Below are 22,314 nucleotides of genomic sequence, written 5' to 3' on the forward strand. Positions count from 1 at the left end.
CTTCTCTCTCTCTCTCTGCCTGCCTCTCTGCCTACTTGTGCTCCCTGTCGGGTGAATAAATAAAATCTTTAAAAAAAAAAAAAAGCCAATGTCATACAATGTTCCCACTTTTCTTTTTCATTTTTAGTTATGAAAGAGTCTAAAATTCAGAAAAGTGAAATGATACATAATCCAAATGTAACAATTAAAACATACTGCCATTTTTGCTTTAGTTTTTTTATGAAACAGAAAATTGCAAGTTAGTTGATTTCCCTGCTCATTCCACTATCTTCTCTCCCCTTTCAGAAGTAAAATTCCTACTGAAATTAATGTATCTTCTTCTAATCCATGGGTTTTCATAAATAATTTTGCAGGGGTGCCTGGGTGGCACAGTAGTTGAGGATCCAATTCTTGGTTTTGGCTCAGATGGCAATCTCAGGGTCCTGGATCAAGGCCCACACCAGGCTATGTGCGCAGCACAAGGTCTGCTTGGAATTCTCTCTCCCTCTCCCTCAACCCCTCCAGCTCGTGCAAATAAATCTTCAAAAGTATTTTGCAGCATACATGTATGGATCCATAGATAACACAGCACTATTTTGTTTTTAACATTCAGAAGGGGTATCACATTCAATTTCTTGTAACTTATTTTTTCCTCGGCGGTTTCCAGGATTTATCTGTGTAGACACACAAAAATCTCATTTGTCCATTCTGTTACAGTAATAAACTGCATTAAAATACTACTGCTTACTTATCCATTCCTCTACAGTTGGGACAGTTTCCAAATTTTTCCTCTTACAAATATAACTGAAGGGGTGCCTGTGTTTCAGTGGGTTAAGAAGCCTCTGCCTTCAGCTCAGGTCATGATCTCAGGGTCTTGGGATCAAGCCCCGCATCTGGCTCTCTGCTCGGCAGGGAGCCTGCTTCCCCCGCCCCTGCCTGCTGCTATTTGTGATCTTGATCTCTCTCTCTCTCTGTTAAATAAATTAATTAATTAATCTTTTAAAAAAATACATAACTGAAATAAAAAATGCTAGTGCATATTTCCTGTTGTATAAATCCAAGGCATGGGGCACCTGGGTGACTCAGTCAGTTAAATGTCTGCCTTCAGCTTAGATCATGATCCCAGGGTCCTGAGATTGAGACCTGCATCGGGCTCCCTGCTCAGGGGGGAGACTGCTTCTCCCTCTCCTCCTCGCTTGTGCTCTGTCTCGCTATCGCTGTATCTCTCTCAAATAAATAAATATAATCTTAAAAAAAAAAAAATTCAAGGCTCCACTGTAGGGTATATATACCTCACAAAATCTTGCCAAAAATTAGACACCCTTCAACAGTGTATTAGGGTTTCTCTTCCCCACAGCCTTAACAATTGATACTATTAGACTTGATGAAATTTGCACAAATTGAAGTGTTTGAAATAGTATCTCGGGGGCACCTGGGTGGTTCAGTGGGTTAAAGCCTCTGCTTTCGGCTCAGGACATGGTCCCGGGGTCCTGGGATCAAGCCCCGCCTTGGGCTTTTTGCTCAGTGGGGAGCCTGCTCCCCACCCCCTCTGCCTGCCTCTCTGCCTGCTTGTGATCTCTGTCAAATAAATAAATAAAATCAATTTTAAAAAATTAAAAAGAAAAAGAAATAGTATCTTGTTATTTAAGAATGACCCAATTTTTATAGTTTTATTAGACAAATGGGCTTTCTCTTTGTCATATTTCTATTTCTAGATTACAGATATCCAATATGTAATATACAATTTCTTCCTCTTGTGTTCACCCATAAAGACATATACTATAGAATTTTAAATTTCACACTCAATCTTTCAACAAAACAAAATTTTTTCTTTATAATTATGATTTTCAAGTTGGCATGAGCCTAGGAAAATGATGATATAGACTATCTTTAATAAATGCATCCCAGGGACACTGGGTGGCTCAGTCGGTTAAGCATCTGCCTTCAGCTCAGGTCATGAATCAAGCCTTGAGTTGGGTATAGCAAATTGCTCAGTGGGGAGTCTGTTTGTCCCTCTCCCACTGCCCCTCCCCACGCTTGGGTTCTCTCTCATTTGCTTGTTCCCTCTCACACAAATAAATAAATAATCGGCGGTGGGGGGACATTCTGTGTTTCAGATTTTCATACTGTTCTGGGGCTCCTGGCTTGTTCAGTCAGTAAGTTCAAGCCCCATGTTGAGTACAGAGATTACTTAAAAATTAAAAATCTTTTTAAAATTTTTTCATATTCTTCTACTGAACAAAAGAGGTAAATATCTTACTGAGACAAATAATTTGGTCCTATCTTTTTAAAATAACAGTTTGGGGGGATATAAATCACATACCATTAATTCTACATTTTAAAGTGTACATTTCAGTGGGTTTTGGTATAGTCACAAAGTTCCACCACTACCTAATTCCAGAACATTTTCATTAGCCTAAAAGAAACTCCATGCCTGTGAGTAGTCACTCTCCATTATCCCCCTCTTCTAGCTCCAGCAACCACTCATCTACTTTCTGTACAGAAATTCATCGATATATTCTTATTCATAGTCTTAAGAAACTTCTTTGGGTCATTTCCTTCAATTAGCCACTGACTAACACTTTTAACTATTACACACACACCTTTCTTTACTAGGGAGGCTGTCTAATAACTTAGACTCCCTGAGGAAAAGGCACAATTTGTTCTAAAATCAGGGGTAAAACCTACCTATCAACATATGAACACCATTACCTCCTTTGCTATTACAATTATACTTGCCCCAAATTCAGTTCATTAGTTACACAGCCACCGTATGCACATCACTACTCTTTCTCTCGAGAAAGGCTGACGGTAATCGGGCCACTCGTACAAAGGCGTGAGCTGAACACAACGCACTGCCATGCCCAGTGCCTCGCTGGACTGAGGCAGCTCAGAGAGTTTAGGACATATGTTCTATGTCTTTTACCAAATGAGATTAAAAAAAAAAAATGCCTTTAAGAAATAGTGCTGCAAAAGAGCCTGAAGAGTCTAAGGGCCACTGAACAACTCACCCGATTAAAACACCAGAGCCTTGTTTTGTCTATTTTCACAGGATTTGAACAGATGTCTACCAGTGCTCCCAGTAACCTGAAAGCAAACACAGTCACAAGACAGCTCACCAGTATCTCAGAAAACGAGCTACAATGTCTAGGGAAGAACAAAATGTGCAATAAGGAAACCACAGCTCCCTACATGACACCAGGGGCCCAGCTCACAAACAAGACAGCCATAACGTTGGTAATCTTGTCTTTTCTGGTGCCTAATTTTCCTGTAAAAACTGCTTTGGGATAAAAGAGGAAGGCTTCCAATGCCCAAAGCAATGAACTACCTCTGGCTGAATTACACACACTCTAGGCACAAAATATAATACGAAGAGACTACTGCAAGGAACTAGTCTTGCAACTCAAGGAAAGCACAGTAAAGTCCCAGAAGCTCTCTGAAGTGGACCTTAAAATTGCGACCATAGAGCAGTTCACAGAAAGTACGCAGGAAGGGACTGCTTATCTACATTTTTCACCATGGTGATATGTAATCATCTGTCATCTACATAGTACTTTATTATATACCCAGACTATTTTTATAATCATGATTCTGGAGTTACTTATCATAATAGCTGAGTATGACAGATTAAAATTTATTTTCCTTTTTCTAGGTATTCGGATTACAACAGATAGGAGAACATCAGCATGGTAAAATAGATAAAGAAGACTTCCTTTGTTTCAAAACCCTGTCAAAAAGATGGCAGAATTGCTGAATTTTAGGGTTTGAGGAAATCTAGAATATCCAATGATTTCAGATGATGAAGAAAGTAAAAGCCCAGAAGAGTTATAAACAATTTCCTCAATGTCAGCAAATTAGGGGCAAAGGCAAGAGGAAAACCCTGGCCTCCCGATTTCCAATTCAGGATTTCCACATTAGCACATTCCTTTTCTGTAAATAACAGAATAGGTAAGGAAGACTCTGGGCTGTTTGGTTCAGCACACTATCTTTTGTCTTTATTTTTTAAGCCTTTTTTTTTTTAGTCTTTTTTTTTTTTTTTTTTTTGACAGACAGAGATCAAAAGTAGGCAGAGAGGCAGGCAGAGAGAGAGAGAGAGAGAGAGAGAGAGGAAGAAGCAGGCTCCCTGCTGAGCAGAGAGCCTGATGTGGGGCTCGATCCCAGGACCCTGAGATCATGACCTGAGCTAAAGGCAGAGGCTTTAACCCACTGAGCCACCCAGGCTCCCCTCTTTTGTCTTTTTTTTAAGTTTTATTTAATTAAGAATCTCTACACCCAATGTGGGGCTGGAAGTCATGACCCTGAGATCAAGAGTTGCATGTTCTTCCAATTGAGCCAGCCAGGAGCCCCAGTCTTTTAAAATGCCAAATCTTTCCTCATACTGGCTTACCAAAAAAAAAAAAAAAAGTTACAATAAAATCCAGACCTGTTATCATTTCTGCCAATCTGAAAGGGAAGAGTAGCTCAATAAAACAGACCAGGCAATGCACTGGAATTACAATGAATCCAGCAGGATTATACGGATAGCAAATGAAACAGAGATGAGAGATTCTGTTTAGGCCTCAATACTACTGAGCAAGGGAGTTCCATGGTATAACTTGTTCTAGATATCTGAGGTCAAGGATTATTACTTTAACTTTTGATTTTTAAATTTTTATTACAATATTCTATAAACTTTTTAAAATCACATAGGCTCGATTTTTAACAAGAAAACAACAGACAGCATTTTTAAACCATCATTTAGAACAGAAAGGACAGAGCTGGGTGGGAACAAAGCAAGAGAGGAAACCAGGAGTACAATAAGAATCCTACTGAAGAAGTCCGAGAGAGAGGAGAGGGTGGCTCAGCCAAGGGCAATAGTGGAGGAGACAGTCAGCAACAGTCAGACTTGTTTATCCCTGTGATGTAAAGATGGTTCAACATATGCAAACTATTTAATATGATGGACTACATTAATAGAATGAAGGGTAAAAACCACATGATCATCTCGGGGTGCTTGGGTGGCTCAGTCAGAGCAACCAACTCTTGATTTTGACTCAGTTCATGTTCTCAGGGTCCTGGGACCCAGTCCTATGTCAGGCTCTCCAATCAGCGAAGAGGCTGCTTTTTCCCTCTCCTTCTGTCCCTCCTTCTGTTCACCTCCAGGCACCCGCTCTCTCTCTCTCTCTAAAAATAAGTCTTAAAAAAAAAAAAGATCATCTCAATAGATGCAGAAAAAGCATCTGATGAAATCCAATACTCTTTCATGATAAAAGTTCTCAACAAGGGGTGCCTTGATGGCTCAGTAATTAAGCGTCTGCCTTCGGCTCAGGTCACAATCCCCGGGTCCTGGGATCTAGCCCCGCATCAGGTTCCCTGCTCCACAGGAAACCTGCTTCTCTCTCTCCCACTCACCTTGCTTGTATTGTGTTCCCTCTCTTGCTTTGTCTCTGTCAAATAAATAAATAAAATCTTTAAGAAAAAAAAAAAAAGACTTAAATGTAACACAAATGAAACTGTAAAACTCCTAGAAGATGACATAGGGGAACAGCTTCATGATATGAGTCGTGGCAATGACTTCACAGACATGATACCAAAGCACAGGTACCAAAAACAAAAACAGACCAATGGGACTATATACCAAACTAAAAAGCTTCTGCACAGCAAAGGAAACAATTGATAGAGGAAAAGGGCAAGCTACAGAATGAGAATAATGTATCTATAAATCACGTATCTGGTAAGTGGTTAATCTCCAAATATATTGGGAATTCCTACAACTCAAAAACTAATAACCCATTTAAAAATAGGCAAAGGACTTGAATAGACAGTTCTCCAAAGAACAGCATAAAACCACAATGAGTTATCACCTCATACCTGTAGGAATGTCTATTATCAAAAATACAAAAGACACAAATGTTGACAAGGATACAGAGAAGCTGGAACATTTCTACAGTATTGGTGGGATCGCAAAATGGTAGCCATCATGAAAACAGCATGGAATTTTCTCAAAAAAATTTTAAAAAAATTAAAAATAAAACTTATATATGGGGGCGCCTGGATGGCTCAGTGGGTTAAAGCCTCTGCTTTCAGCTCAGGTCATGATCCTAGGGTCCTGGGATCAAGCCCCGTGTTGGGCTCTCTGCTCAGCAGGGAACCTGCTTCCCTTCCTCTCTCTGCTTGCCTCTCTGCCTACTTGTGATCTCTGTCAAATAAATAAATGAAATTCAAAAAAAAAAAAAAACAAAAAAAAACTTCTATATGATCCAGCAATCCCGCTTCTGGGTATCTTTCCAAAATAACAGAAGTCAGGATTTTGAAGAGGTAGCAGCACTACCATGTCAATGCAGCACTGTTCACAATAGGCAAGATGTGGAAACAATCTACAGATTAGTGGATTTAAAAAGTGGTATATACACACAATGGAATATTATTCGGTCTTAAAAAAAGAAGGAAATCCTGTAATATGCAAGGACACAGATGGACCCTGCAGAGTTTATGTGAAGGAAAATAAGCCAGTCAGTCACAGAAGATAAATATCACCACAAATACCATGGTTTCACTTATTTGAGGTATCTAAAATTGTCAAATTTGGGCTCCTGACTGGCTAAGAGCATGTGCCTCTTGATCTGGGGGTCATAAATTCAAGCCCCACATTGGGTGTAGTTACTAAAAAAATAAACTTTTTTTTTTTTTGAGAGAGAGAGAGAAAGAGAAAGAGAGAGAGGGAGAGAGCATGGGAGAAGGAGAAGCAAACTCTTTGCCGAGCAGAGGACCTGACACGGGGCTCAGTCCCAGGACTCTGTGGACGTGACCTGAGCCAAAGGCAAATGCTTAACCGACTGAGCCACCCAGGCGACCAGTTTATTTTTAAATAAACTTTTTTTTTTAAAAATTGTCAAATTCTTGGGGTGCCTGGGTGGCTCAGTGGGTTAAAGCCTTTGCCTTCGGCTCGGGTCATGATCTCAGGGTCCTGAGATTGAGCCCCACGCCCCGCTTCGGGCTCTCTGCTCAGCAGGGAACCTGTTTCCCCAATCTCTCTCTCTGCCTGCCTCTCTGCCTACTTGAGATCTGTCTGTCAAATAAATAAAATCTTTTTTTAAAAAATTGTCAAATTCATAGAAGAATAAAATAATGGTTGCCAAGGGGCTATAAGGAGAAGATTAAAGTGGAAGCTGCTAATCAATGGGTATAAAATTTCAGTTATGCAAGATGAATACGTTCTGCTGTACAACATTGTGCATATAGATAACATTACTGTGTTGTACACTTAAAAATCTAATAAGAGGGCAGATCTCATCTTAAATGTTATCATAATAAAACATAATTTTAAAAAGAAAAACAAACAGTAACAAGTGGGATATATTTTAAAGCTTGGGTTAGAATCTTATGAACATATATCTTAAAATAGTATTTTTCAAATTATAATTTGTAATATCTTGGTCACATAATCAATTTAATAGGCTAAGATCAACATTTTGCAATTAAATAAAGTTAAAACTATCAGATTGCACCACATGTAGTAAGGGTATTATTTCATAAAACTTTTGTTACAGCTATCTATATACTTATGCATACAATTGAGTACCAATATAAAATATGTCTCTAATTATGAGTTATAGCCCAAAAAAGCTTGAGAAACTGACTAGAAGCTGAGAATACTTATCTTCCCTAAAATCTCTGTGAAAGTCCTTCATTAGGCTCAAGTAAAACAAGCTACAACAAGTTTAATTACATTCCTACTATAATCTTATTGATCTGCCAAAAAAATACATCATTTGGTCTTTGGAGGGAAAAAAAAAAGAAAGAAAGAGAACAGTACAAGCAATATTTAAGCATCGCTGGAATGCCAGGCATAAATTATGTTATTTCTACCAATCATGGAGATACACAGATTACTAAAGAAATAGAACACCAATTTTCTTTAACCACCACACAATTTTTTTTTAAAAGATTTTATTTATTTATTTGACAGAGATCGATCACAAGTAGACGGAGAGGCAGGCAGAGAGAGAGAGAGAGAGGGAAGCAGGTTCCTTGCTGAGCAGAGAGCCCAATGTGGGACTCAATCCCAGGACCCTGAGATCATGACCTGAGCCGAAGGCAGCGGCTTAACCCACTGAGCCACCCAGGCGCCCCCACCAAACAATTTTAACCATTCAACTACTCTTAATGTTAGGGAATAAACACCACCAATGTATACTTACTTTCTGATTTTTCAGGAAAATACCTTACTCTTCCAAATGAGAAAATATGACCTAATTCTCCTTGAAGAATACAGAGTATATACTATAGCTCTGAAATATTCCTTCAGAAAACTTCCTGCCTTAAGCAATAATCTTTTTTTTTTTAAGATTTTATTTATTTATTTGACAGAGAGAAATCACAAGTAGTTGGAGAGGCAGGCAGAGAGAGAGAGGGAAGCAGGCTCCCCGCTGAGCAGAGAGCCCGATGCGGGACTTGATCCCAGGACCCCGAGATCATGACCTGAGCCGAAGGCAGCGGCTTAACCCACTGAGCCACCCAGGCGCCCCAGCAATAATCTTTTTTTAACAACAGATAAAATAAAACTGTATCTACCAATTCACCAAGTCTTTGGGTTTGAGTAGTTCACTCTCTGAGCAATGTTATTGGCATGTGGGGTAGATAATTCTTTGGTTTGGGCTATTACCCTTGGCCCCTGACCACTAAATGCCAGTGGTGTATCCTCACTCCTCTATAGTCACTGCAACAACCAAAAATGCCCCCATACTTTTCCAAATACTCTCTGGAGATAACGGCACCTCTGCCATTAAGAACCTCTGAAAAATTTAGCTGATACCCTCCTTGGAGTATCTCCTTAGATTGTCACATAATGAACTGTGGCCTCCAATTCAGGGTAGAGATGTCAGTCAGCTATCAATACCTTGAATTTAACCATTTCCAAGGCAACATTAAGATCATATGGTCTAAAGTAGAGAGAATATTTACCTTTTTTTTTCCTAGCACAGGTAGTCCTTTGGGTGTTATTTTTAAAATGGTATACAGCAAATGTAAACATTTAAGAAATAAAAGGTTAACATATGGATTCTACAAGTATTCTAAGTTAAAGGTTTATCTCTTTTCCCTCAAGTTTCACGAAGAAAGGACAGGACAGAGAGAATTCTAGAAGAAATGTCTAAGATCATTTCCTTGAACAAAGTCTATAAGTACATGTATATGTTCATGTCTACATGTCTAGTGCACAGATTTAAAGGAAAAGTCACTGAGTAATACCTGACAAGTTTTATCAGGTTGAAAAGAATATCTAATTACTTACTAAATACTTGTGACCAGAAACAGTAGCCACTGCTTATTCAATCCTTACAGCAAGCTTACGAGGGCATTATTATTTTCCACAGTATACAGAGGAGAATACTGAGGTACAGAGAAGTTAAATAACCTGTTCAAGATCACCTAGTGATTAAGTGGCTGAGCCAGGGTTCAAACCCAGATTAACTCCAGAGCTCTCCTTAAGAGCTGTATTGTTGGGGCGCCTGGGTGGCTCAGTTGGTTGGACGACTGCCTTCGGGCTCGGGTCATGATCCTGGATCGAGTCCCACATAGGGCTCCCACCTCCATGGGGAGTCTGCTTCTCCTTCTGTCCTTCTCCTCGCCCATGCGCTCTCTCACTGTCTCTCTCTCAAATAAATAAATAAAATATTTAAAAAAAAAAAAAAAAAGAGCTGTATTGTTTCAAAGGACACATAAGAAGGTGGGAGGAAGGGGCGCCTGGGTGGCTCAGTGGGCTAAAGCCGCTGCCTTCGGCTCAGGTCATGATCCCAGGGACCTGGGATCGAGCCCCACATCAGGCTCTCTGCTCAGCAGGGATCCTGCTTCCTCCTCTCTCTCTCTCTTTGCCTGCCTCTCTGCCTACTTGTGATCTCTGTCTGTCAAATAAATAAATAAAATCTTTAAAAAAAAAAAAAAAAGAAGGTGGGAGGAAGAGATTTTAAAAGCAAAAAGAGGGGTGCTTGGGTGGCTCAGTCAGCTGAGTGTCCAACTCTTGATTTCCACTCAGGTCATGATCTTAGGGCCAGGGGACTGAGCCTTGCTCTGTGCTAAGCAAGGAATTGGTCTCAGATTTTTTCTTCCTTTGCCCCTCCCCCACCTAAAAAATAAATAAATAAAAATAATAAATGGGAAAAATAAAATTAATAAAAGCAGGAAATAATCTGTCTGAAAACTATGAAAAGGTTATCAGCAAAAATTCCTATGACCCAAAAAAACTAGATTTTCATCCCAAGGCTCTTCAGCAACAGTATTTAAACTCTTCACTTAGTTGTTCATATTACAAAGAAGCTCAAATTAAATGAACTGTGTGAACTCCATTTCATACATATCACCTTGCACATAATACTAAACTTTTAAACACCATTAGCCTATTTAGTTTACTGCTTAGGTGTCATTTCAATTGTGATAACCACATGGTACTTCTGTACAAAAGGTATTTTAAAAATCAGTATTACTCTGGGGCACCTGGGTGGCTCAGTGGGTTAAAGCCTCTGCCTTCTGCTCTGGTCATGGTCTCAGAGTCCTGAGATAGAGCCCCACATCCGGTTCTCTGCTCAGCAGGGAGCCTGCTTCCCCCTCTCTTTCTCTGCCTGCCTCTCTGCCTACTTGTCATCTCTGTCTGTCAAATAAATAAAATCTTTAAAAGAAAAATCAGTATTACTCTAATCAATTATATATTACAAAGGGAAAAAGGCACCTACACAATGGGCAAATCTGGCAGACAGGAATTTAACCAAATGTGAATTTAACATCACCATTGATGAAACTACCATTGTGGGCCTCCTGATGTTTAGCATTAAGAAAAGACAAAACATCCTGCCCACAATACTTATCCTGAAGCAACACAAGAGGAAAAAGATATATCCAAATTGAAGGATAGTCTACAAAACAACTCATCTCTTAAAATGTCAATGTCATGAAAGACATCTTCCTTCCTAAAATCAGGCTTTAGGAACTGTCTTGGGGTATGAGCCAGGACAACTAAAAGACATTATTCAAACCAAGAAAATACACAATAGAGATGGTATATGAGATGATATGTCAATACTAAAGCTCCAGAGTATAAAACTCTATGTGGTTGTGTAGGAGAAATCTCTTTATTCTTTGGAAATGGATGCCAAAATATTTAGGAATAAAGTGTCATGATATCTGCAAGTGACCCTTACATGTTTCAGCAAAATATAAACACGCCTGCATGTGTGTGTGTGGAAAGAGAACACAAAAATGTGGCAACATGTCCAAAACTGATCAATTTAGTCAAAAGGGTATATGGGTAACCACTGTACCATTCTTAACACTTTTCTGAAGATTTAAATGTCATCAAAATAAAAGGTTGGGGCAGAAAATACTCCAAGACACAAAACTCAGGAATCTTAATGTAAATATTACCTAAGGATTAAGGCAGAATAAGAGAATCATTCTTTTTCATGAGGCACCTAGGTGGTGCAGTCAGTTTAGCACCAGACTCAGTTTCTCTTGGTTTCAGATTGGGCCGTGATCTCACTCAGGGAGATTAAGCCCTGCGTTGGGCTCTGTGCTCAGCAGGGAGTCTGCTTCAGATTCTCTCTTTCCCCCTCTCTTTCTGCCCCACACTCTGTGCTCTCTCTTCCTCTCTCTAAAATAAATAAATAAATCTTTGGTAAAAGTAAGAAAAGCAGAGAAAGGAGTTAAGAAGCAGAAGTCATGAAGCAGGATAGGAATTCAGACCACTGTGACTCCGATCTCTATCTTCCTGTCCTTGTAACCCCCAGGACAAACACCCTGTTGGCAAGAACCAAGTAAGCAAGGCTCTGTGTGCAGAAACTGGGTTTTCACTCACCCACCAATATTTATTAAATACCTATGTGTCAGACTCTATGGCAGCAGCACAGCAGCAGAAATAGGAACACAGACTCTGGAATCAGAGTGTGCAGGTTCAAGTTCCAGCATTACCAAATCCCAGCTCTACCATTTGCTATTTGCGTATATTTTAGCAAATTACTCAATTTCTCTCTGCTTTGACATCTTCATTTTTAAAGGGAAGATAATAACAACACCTAATTTAAAGGGTTGTTATGAAGATTAGATGACATAACAAATGGGGCACCTGGGTGGCTCAGTCAGCTCAAAGGGGAGTCTGCTTCTCCCTCTCCTGCCGTTCCCCTGCCCCCAACCTTTCCCCCCAAGCTTGTGCTCTCTCTCTCAAATAAGTAAAATCTTAAAAAAAATAAAAATTTTAAAAAGCTCTTATATTTCTTGCTTATTTATTGTTTTTACTTATTTATTTTAAAGATTTTTATTTATTTATTTGACAGAGAGAGAGAGAGACAGAATCACAACTAGGGGAGGGGGGAAGCAGGCTCCCCGCTAAACAGAGAGCCCAATGTGGGACTTGATCCCAGAAGTCCGAGAACATGACCTGAGACGAAGGCAGAAGCTTAACCCACTGAGCCACCCAGGTGCCCCTATTATTTGTTTTTAAAGGGAATCGTGTATCTGGTTATTTCTCTTTGTATATATAGATTAGATATTTGTTCACTGGAGAATTCTGCTCTGCACATGGTAAATAAGGTAAATGATATTCTAGTACACCTGAACTTTGAAAAGTTTTTTTTTTTTTAAAGATTTTATTTTTAAATAATCTCTACACTCAGCATGGGGGTTAAACTTTAACCCTGAGATCGAGAGTGAAATGATCTGATTGACCTAGCCATGTACCCCAAACTTTTAAAAGTTTTATTGGAGAATCAGTTCTCTATTTCAGCATAGTAAACTATTCTAAAACTCAGCAGCTTAAAACAACAATAAATATTATCTCATATGGTTTCTGTGGCTCAGGAATATGGGAGCAGGTTAACTGAGTGATTCTGGCTATAAGGCTGTCATGTTTCTGGGGGCTCAGGCTATCTGAAGGCCTGCCTGGGGCTAGAGGATGCGCTTCTAAGCTTACCCACACGGCTGTTGGCAGCAGGCCATGATTTCTCACTGGCCATTGTTGGAGGCTCAGTTCCTTACCACACAGACCTCTACATAGGACTGCTTGAGTTTGTCAAGACATAGCAGCTGGCTTCCCTCTAGAGCTTTCTGTCTCTATGGATTTGCCTGTTCTAGACATTTCATATAAAAGGAATCATACAATAAGTGCCCTTTTATGAGTGGCTTCTTTAACTCAGTCTAATGTTTTCAAGGCTCATCTGTGCTGTAGCAGGTGTCAGAACTTCATTCCTTTTTAAGGACGAATAATATTTGATTGTATGGATAAACCACATTTTAAAAATTCATGTATCAGTTAATGGACATTTGGCTTGTTTTTACTCTTTAGCTCTTATGAATAATGCTGCTATGACCATTTGTGTGCAAGTTTTTGTGTGGATGCATGTTTTTGTAGTTCTTAGTTATATATCTAAGTGTTGAAGCCTCTATTTTATCCCTCTGTATGACTGCAGTAGAATTCTAGTTGGACTTGTCACCTCTTTAATTGGTCTCTCACTTTGCTATCCAAGTGATATTTCTGACATGGAGATTTAATCACATCTTATCTCTATTTCTGTGTTTTCAGTGGCTCCTTGTAGCTTTCAGGAAAAAATCCAAACTCAGCTTATCACATAGGCCATTTATGATCTGGCTCCTGCCTTCCTTTAAGATTTTCATGCCATGCTTTTTATTCTTGTTCACTTAACCTCAAAGGATGTCATGCTTTTGCCCATTAAGGTTTTCATGCTTCTACCATTGTCTCGAACGGTTTATCAATCTCTTTGAATGGAATATAACTACTTATTCTTTAGAAATCAGCTCTGGTTCCATTAGTGATAAACTTTATTACCTTTAATTAATTAATTTTAACATTTTACTTATTTATTTGAGAGAGAAAGAGAGAGCGTGTGCATAAGCAAGGGCGAGGGGCAGAGGGAGAAGCAGAAGCAGACTCCCCGCTGAGCAGGGAGCCAGATGCAGGCCTAGATCCCAGGACCCTGCAATCATGACCTGAGCCAAAGGCAGACGCTTAACTGTGAGCCACCCAGGTGCCCCCCTTTACTTAATTTAAATACTCCTTCTCTGTGCTGTTACAATACTTTTACCATAATGCTTATCACGCTGTTCTCTGGACATTGATTCTTGTTTGTTTCTTCAGGTAGATTATAATACCATGAGGGAAGGAGCCATATCTTCACAGACTTAATATCTCTAGGCCTAATAGTAACACAAAAAAGTAACTAGTATCTATTGGGTTGTTTAATATATAAATGCCTGGCAATCATTTGCAATGACATGGATGTAACCAGAGGGTATTATGCTGAGCAGAATAAGTCAATCAGAGAAAGACAATTATCATATGATCTCCCTGATATGAGGAATTTGTGAGTTGTGGAGGGTAGGGAAAGAAAAAATGAAACAAGATGGGATCAGGAGGGAGACAAACCATAAGAGACTCTTAATCTCACAAAACAAACTGAGGGTTGCTGGGGGCAGGGTGGGGGGTTAGGGGTAGGATGGTGGGGTTATGGTAGCTTGGGGAGGGTATGTGCTATGGTGAGTGGTATGAAATGTGTAAGTCTGATGATTCACATACCTGTACCCCTGGAGCAAATAATACATTATATGTTAATATGAATGAATGGCAATATTCTAGCATTTTACTTTTTTAAAGATTTTTTTTAATTTATGGGACACCTGGGTGGCTCAGTAGTTAAGCATCTGCCTTTGGCTCAGGTCATGATCCCAGAGTCGAGCAGAAAGCCTGCTTCTCCCTCTCTCACTCCTCCTGCTTGGGTTCTCTCTCTCGCTGTGTCTCTCTGTGTCAAATAAATAAACAAAACCTTAAAAAAAAAAAAAAAAAAGATTTTGTTTATTTATTTGAGAGACTGAAAGAGCGAGCACATGCAAGAGAGAGCACAAGCAGTAGAGAAGGAAAGCAGCCTCCCCGCTGAGCAAGGAGGCCGATGCAGGGCATAATCCCAGGACCCTTAGATCATGACCTGAGCCAAAAGCAGACACTTAACTGATTGAGCCACCTAGGTGCCCCAATATAAAACCTTTTATTGAAAGGCCTGAAGTGTTATAGAATAATGTCTTTTGGGGGGGGGGGCGGGGAACAACACTTCAAATAAAAGCTAAAGCCACTCTTTAAGAAAGGTTACACTTTTAAAAAGTGGTTAAAAAGAAAAAAAGGAATAAAAATAACAAAAGGGTAAATGTGTGACCGATAATAAGAAACTTTTTAAAAATTCAATCAATTAACATATAGTGTATTATCAGCTTCAGAGCTAGAGATCAGTGATTCACCAATTTTCTGTAATACCCACTGCCCATTACATCACATCCCCTTCGTAATGTCTATCGCCCAGTTACTCAATTCCCCATCCCCCTTCCCTCCAGCAACCCTCAGTTTGTTTCCTACAATTAAGAATCTGACAGAGATCTTTTGGGGGACCTGGGACTGTAACACTGGAGTGTAGCGATGGTTGCACAACTCTACAAATTTACTAAAAATCATTGACTTGTACACTTCCAACAGGCAAATTTTGCAGTATATAGATTACATATCAATAAAGCTGTTTCTTAAAAACTGGTATTTGTTTGCTCAAGCAAGAAGGGGGAATTAGAGTTTCTGACTGAAGAAAGAAAGCAGTGAGGAGAAAAAGTACAATAATTCATTCTACAAACAGGAAAATAAAAATGAAAACTGCACAGATTCAGAAATACTAATGTTTCCATTTCAGCCCAATAAAGGACAGTATTGTGTCACTGGGTTACTCACTATAAACCTTGCTAAGACCACAAAAGCTTACCGTCTTAAGAGTAAAAAGACAACAGACTGGGAGACGTTCAATGTGGAATCAGGGGAAGGAAAACTCCGACTTAACGTCCTATCACCTAGGAGAGAGGTAACAATTTATTCTAATCCCACGCCCTTGCATAGGTGTGAGATGTAGAGATGGTACCTCCTATCAGAACAGCATTTCAAGAGGAAATTTAAAAGCAGAAAATCAAATCTAGAATCATCTTAAAAGAATGTAAGACAATTTCTTTACCGGTAAGATGACAACAGTCAATTCCCTCAGCCAGCAAAACATCCAAATGGGGGATTTTTTGGTATTTCTGAAGAATAATAATTTGTCTTGGTTCAGGGGCTTCTGCAGAAGCTGCCGGAGATCGCAGCGCTGTAGTTCACTTACCCACGTGCAACTACAGAGATCAAGCGAAACTGCACCTATAAACAACCACAATTCACATTTGCTTTGAGCTATGAAAATATTAACCTACTCTGACCTCCCCTGCATCAACATCAGCAAAGCCTGGGTCAAGAGTCTCAACTTCCCAAAACAGCACAGGTGTCTCTAATTTCAGACCTGCTAGTCTCCTTTCTGCCTTTAGCTAAATCAGTAGCAAGTCTGTTTTTATTTTCTAGATAAAAACAAAAACAAAAAATTCCCCTAATCCGTGTAGGCATTTTCTTTTTTTTTCTTCTTCACAAAAGAAGGTTCTAGCAGACATAAATGACATAATGAAGACATAAATAACATAAATGAAGCAACATTTGTACCAATATCTAACTCGCTTTCCTCTAAATGGCTACAATAAAGGTCAAAATAGCTCAAGGTGGTGATATCAATAAGGTTATAAACACTCAGACTTGAAAAAGTATAACATCAATGAACTTTATATATTTCAATAAAAGAACATAGTGTGAAAATAGCATGCCTAATAGCATTTACAGTGGAATGCCTAATCCTTAGTAGGAGGTCAGTAAATTTTAGTTTCTTTCCTTTCCATTAATTCTTACAGTATTTCCATGAAATAGTTCCTGTTTATTACTACCCAAAAAAAAAAGCAGGAAAACAGAAGAGAATCTCCTGAGTGACCACCCAGACCAGACCCAACATTCAGGTCTCTACATGATAATGAAGGGAAATCATCTGCAGAAATTAAACTTTCATCAAACCCCCCTACCTTGCTGCCTAGGCAGTAGTGTCAATTCCAAAGACCATGGTTCCCTTTGCTACAGAAAAGTAGCTCAGTAAGGCACCTGATCAAGAGCATGCAACTCTTGATCTCGGGGCTGTGAGTTCAAGCCATACACTGGACATAAAGATTACTTAAAAAAAGAAAATGGTAACTCGACTGTCTTTCCTTATGGCAATGTATTTATGATTGCTATTCTTGCAAGTTGTCTCAAGAACTTTTGCTGTTTTAGGTGCAAGAGTCCAAGGCTGTCATCAACCCACAGAACCTTATATTCAAGTTCACAGGATTCCTGGTTGGGAGGGTTGTAGGGAGTAGTGTCATTATTATTATTATTATTATTGGCTATCAAGTTCACTCTCTGAGTAATCCAAGTTTCCTGCACCAATGAGCAATGGGATCTCCACATACCTAAGACGACAGGAAACTAGAACTATGTGAACTAGCCCTACCTTACTTTGACAGGAAATGTTCTGACAGAAATAGGTTTGCAGAGCTGTGTGAAGCTGCCATCTATAGCTTTTTTGTGGGCATCTGACACAAGACAGATATAGGAGCCCAAGCCATATCTGGTGTATTTTTGTTTAGCACAGAGCTGAAGCTAGAACACAAGCATAATGTGTCAAATCAAACTCTAGTGGGTGCAGATAGACAGATTCTGTCATCAGTAACAAAATTTGTAATTGCCATGATTGCCTGGCTACTGTCAAAACAGGCCTTTTGTTGCGTTTAGTCTACCATTCACATAAGCTACTGAGTGTCAGAATAACCAGAAGAATTAGCTAGCCTGTCACTAGCCATTACCCCAAGGTGGTTTACATAATGGCTCTAATACAAGAACTTCTGGCCTCCCAACGATTGAATCATGGTTTGTACACGCATGTGTGTGAATTCATGGTTTTGTTCTATAATCACCCAAATTTTTAACTGGTTGTGCTGTTTCTTGGCATTCAATAAATTCTGAAAAGACACTAGACATAGTCCACAACATTAGATAATCAATAAAGACAGCCCATCATGGGGCTATGATTTATTCTAGCTCAGTAGAATTGAAAATACTAACAAAACAGCTTAGGCAAGGAGCAGGAAAAAGCAAATAAACCTGGGACCTACCTTGTTTACAACTCCCACAGACAGATGAAATTCAATTCCATGCCAACCATACCCCTCGATCACTAAAACACAAAGAGAAAAATAAAAGTTCATGCAATATAAGCAGTTCTTGAAGTTCCTAAAGGGCATTTGGTTTCAAAGGTATAAAGCTGTTTATCTCCTATCTTCTTCATGCCTACAACAGTGGTTGAGCTCTGTCACTGGCAAAAAGGCCCAAATAGGTGGAGTTAAACAGTAGCTAGCACTTGACTGAGCACTTACTATATATGCTACGCCACTGTTCTAAGCACTTAAAAATACTAATTTAATCCTCAACAACCCTATGAGATAATTACTCTTATTAAGTCATTTTATATCCAAATTGCAACTGACCTAAACCTCTGAAAATTGCTCTTACTGGTGTTAAAAAATGGCTTTTAAATAAACACAGGTGATCTCAACTACTGCAGCTGGGCTGTTTCAAAGGTTGACATATCTAGAAATGTTTCATATTCATCCATTTATTACGTATTCCTGGAGTCCCCACAGTGTGCTAAAGAGGATTCATCCTCTGACCCTTAGGAGAAACTAGTTGGGAAGATCAGACTATAATAGAAGAAATGCTTCAAGAAACAGAATGCCCTTTTGAGGTATACATCCTTTTGTACAATCATTCAGTAAAAATAATAAGCTTTGAAAAAAGGGGAGGAAAGCTTCGCATAAAAGCTGGACCTTTAAAAACAGGTATAGCAGCAAAGAGGAGAAAGGCTTTTCAGGCAAGGAAATGATATAAAAAACACGGTGGCAAGGACAGACACCGTGTATCTGAGATCCGTCATAGTCTGATCCCACCCAGCCACTCATTTCCCTCCCCTGTCCCATTAGCTAATACCAAATTTCTTACTTCTGGGACAATCTTTGATAGTCCCAATGTTTTCCTACTACATAATAAAATGTTCTTCCCCCCCTTTCCCTGGTAAGTAACATCAACTAATCTTAGTATATGGTAGGCACTCAATACAATATAGCCACTTGGAAATAATTTTAATTATTAAAGATCCAATTGAAATATTTTTCTAAAGCCTTTTCCAATTCCCCAGAGTTAATCTGCTCGCCTGTCCACCACACTCACATGGCATTTGTCCATCTTTCCATTAGAGCAATAAAATATTTTATGGTCCCCAGGTTTCCTTTTTTCCTTTTCTCTTACATGTCCTAACAGAAACCATCTTTCATATAACTCAGTGTTCCATAAGACCTAACAAGTGTCTGGCATATAACAGGTGCCCATTATATTCTTGTTGACTGAAATACCAATTGACTGTTTACAAAATAAATAAAAATAGGATTCCTCTAAAATGTCAGCTACTTTAATACATTTAAATGATTCAGTGTGTCAAAATCTAATGCACTTCTACATTTTCATGAATACATCTGCCACATAATTATGCTAACAACTCAGGTACAAAAAGTCAAAGTGGATTCACTAAAAACTACCGAGCTCACTAGTTTTTGCTTGACAACAAAATGAGGTCCCATTCATGCCAACTGAGCCAGAAGAAATTAACTGAATTGATAATTTAGATATTGTGGCCGGAGACCATACTCACTGAAATAGCGCCAGTTTCATTCGCAGTCTGTATGTTTAAGTAGGTGTTCATATTGGCTTTAGTCATGGATCGTAGAGTTTACAGATTTAGAAGTCCAATCATAAATCCATGATTTATTTATAGAAACTTTCCATATGGTAGGAGTTTAAGATGTAAAACAGCAGCCTTTTTGCCTGCCGAAAGCAGGGAGTAGCAGAGCGCCAAAGTAATAAACCCTCTACTGGCTCTGCTCTTGGCACTGTTTAAAGCATAGAAGAAATGTGCAGGGCAAGCAAGAGCCTTACTGAAAATCAGTCACCCAGGACAACGGGCAATTCGAATGTCTGTGCTATTCAATGCTTAAATATTAATTTTTATACATGCCCAAGTTCACTTAAAGCACAACGTGTGGCTTGGAACTTTAAAAATATTCTAATGTGCTGGTTTGCCCACATATTAATGAAGTCAGCCAGGTTTTAACATGCCAAGCTTAAAATACTCCCTAAATCATTATGCAAAGGTATGAATTCAATCCTGCACTCTCAGGAAAAGACACTTAAGGGAGAAAGATGAAAGCAGTAGTATTTCAAGGGAAGCCATAACAGAAAATGTCAACTCCTACAGAGTGATAGGTTATCTTTTAAAAATAGATGAAGAAAAAGATGATAAAAGATAATGACAAATTACTTACAATTATTAATATCAAAATGAGATCCAGGATTTTTAGATCAATGTTGCCAGAGAATGTATTTTGAAACTGATTTCTACACGAGACCATCTTATAAAAACGTTGTTTCAGTCATCCCCTTTAGAATCCAAGTCTTATGTTACACTGAAATGAGTTTTCATGTGAACAGTTTTATAAGCAAAGTTCTTCTAATCTTTTATATTACTGGCTTTAGAGAAATGCCAATAAAACCTAGAATGACTAAAACTTTATAATCAGACCGTGGAAACCCACACATCCAATCCCTTTATTCTCAGTTGAGAAACCAGACTAGAAGAGGTCCAGTGACTTGATAACAGAAACACTTGGGCCCAAATCTGATCACTAGCCCAGTGTATTTTTCCTACTACATACTACACAACACAATGCTTTATGAAGATAGAAAGCGTTCTGGAAATTACAACAGAAGAAAAATGTAAATACCTATACTTTCCCTAACTTTTGAAAAAAATTTAAAAATTAGATGTATGTGCCCTGATGTTCTGGAAAGGCTGCTCCTTAAAAATTGAGGCATTAGAAAATTCTAACAGCTATTTTCAAGGCTTTTGGCTCAAAACACGCTCACAAAGAATCTCCACTGGAAATGCAGCTTTAAAAAGTTTCCCTTACATTCCAAAGGAAATGAGAATAATTTTTACAATCAAAGTAAGATGAGATCGTCCTCATCTTCTAAAATATAAACTTCATACACACAAAAATAAATAATTTCACAAAATCCAGGATCTTCTTTCAAACAAGCAGTTCACCTGAAAGAAGGCTACTGCCTCATTTGGGGAGCAAAGGATACAAAGAATTAAAAAGAAAGCAAAAAATGGGATGAAAGAGGAAAAAAGGAAATAAAGAAAGAGGAAAGAAAATCAATATAAAGGTTTGATTCCAATATCAAAAACAGAAGAGAAAAAACAATTCCTAATTAAATCAGTGAAGCGCAGTGTTTAAGCCAGCAGCCTTAACAAGGTGTGGTCACCTACCTCCTACCTTCTCAAACTGAACACCTACCAGAAAAAATTCAATCTCATTCTGCTCATTTCCCTGCTTAAGTCTTTCTTCCAGTTACAAAGAGCAATAAATAGACTGGGCCTCCTGGAGGAAGTGGAGGAGTCCGAAAGGTCAGCCCACACAGCCCCTCAGAGTCTAGCCCAGGCTGGAGCTATTAGAGAGTCTCAAAAGGAGACAGTCAAAAAAGATCACTGTTGAAGTATCCATAAGCTCCTCTAGAAGAAACTAGACACCTCCAAGCAGCAAAGTATTCTGTTCCCTTTCACATCCACCAAAAATCTTTCCTTTCCAGTAATCAATTTAACCTGGAAAGAGAGTTTAAAGAACAATTAATATTTAGGGCGCCCCAACAATAGATTATTTTAATTTTCAAAAACTGTTAATATATAACTATGATTTTTTTTTAAAAAATTAAACACAGGGACGCCTGGGTGGCTCAGTCAGTTAAGCCCCTGCCTTTGGCTCAGGTCATGATCACAGGGTCCTGGGGTTGAGCCCTGCAAGCTCAGCAGCGAGCCTGCTTCTTTCTCCCTCTCTGTCAGCCTGCCATTCCCCCAGCTTGTGGTCTTTCTCTCTATCAAATTTTGAAAAAATTAAACACACAATAAGGTATATAGTAAAAAAATAGGCTTCTTTCCCACCCCAGCCTTCCAGTACTCCTTTCCAGAAACAATTTCAAGTTTTGTTTTGTTTTGTTTTATGTATTTGACAAAGAGAGGGAGACAGCAAGAGAGGCAACACAAGCACTGGGAGAGGGAGAAGCAGGCTCTCCCAAGCAGGGAGCCCTATGCGGGGCTGGATCCCATGAGCCTGGGGTCATGACCTGGGCAGCCCAAGGCAGACAGATGCTTAAGGACTGAGTCACCCAGCTGCCCCATCGAGTTTCTTATAAAATGTAACATTTTCTTAATGACTGAATGACTCTCCTATGCTTACAGATGGGACTGCAGGAGAAGGAATCAGATGACTGAGCTGGTTACT

At 39.1% G+C, this 22,314-nt stretch overlaps 1 protein-coding gene across 2 annotated transcripts in view; it reads right to left on the minus strand.

The window, feature by feature from the left end:
• Nucleotides 1-16,129, minus strand: part of MRTFA (myocardin related transcription factor A) — a 161,530-nt gene extending 145,401 nt beyond the window's left edge. For both annotated transcript variants that reach the window (XM_059187057.1, XM_059187056.1), the window contains exon 1: nt 15,996-16,129. In XM_059187057.1, coding sequence (XP_059043040.1) covers nt 15,996-16,037 — 42 coding nt within the window. In that variant the 5' untranslated portion in view covers nt 16,038-16,129. The remainder of the gene's footprint in view (nt 1-15,995) is intronic.
• Between the last annotated feature and the right edge of the window lie 6,185 nt (nt 16,130-22,314).

The sequence above is a fragment of the Mustela lutreola genome, chromosome 8 (genome assembly GCF_030435805.1).
Source record: "Mustela lutreola isolate mMusLut2 chromosome 8, mMusLut2.pri, whole genome shotgun sequence".
In the NCBI taxonomy this organism is placed as follows: domain Eukaryota; kingdom Metazoa; phylum Chordata; class Mammalia; order Carnivora; family Mustelidae; genus Mustela; species Mustela lutreola.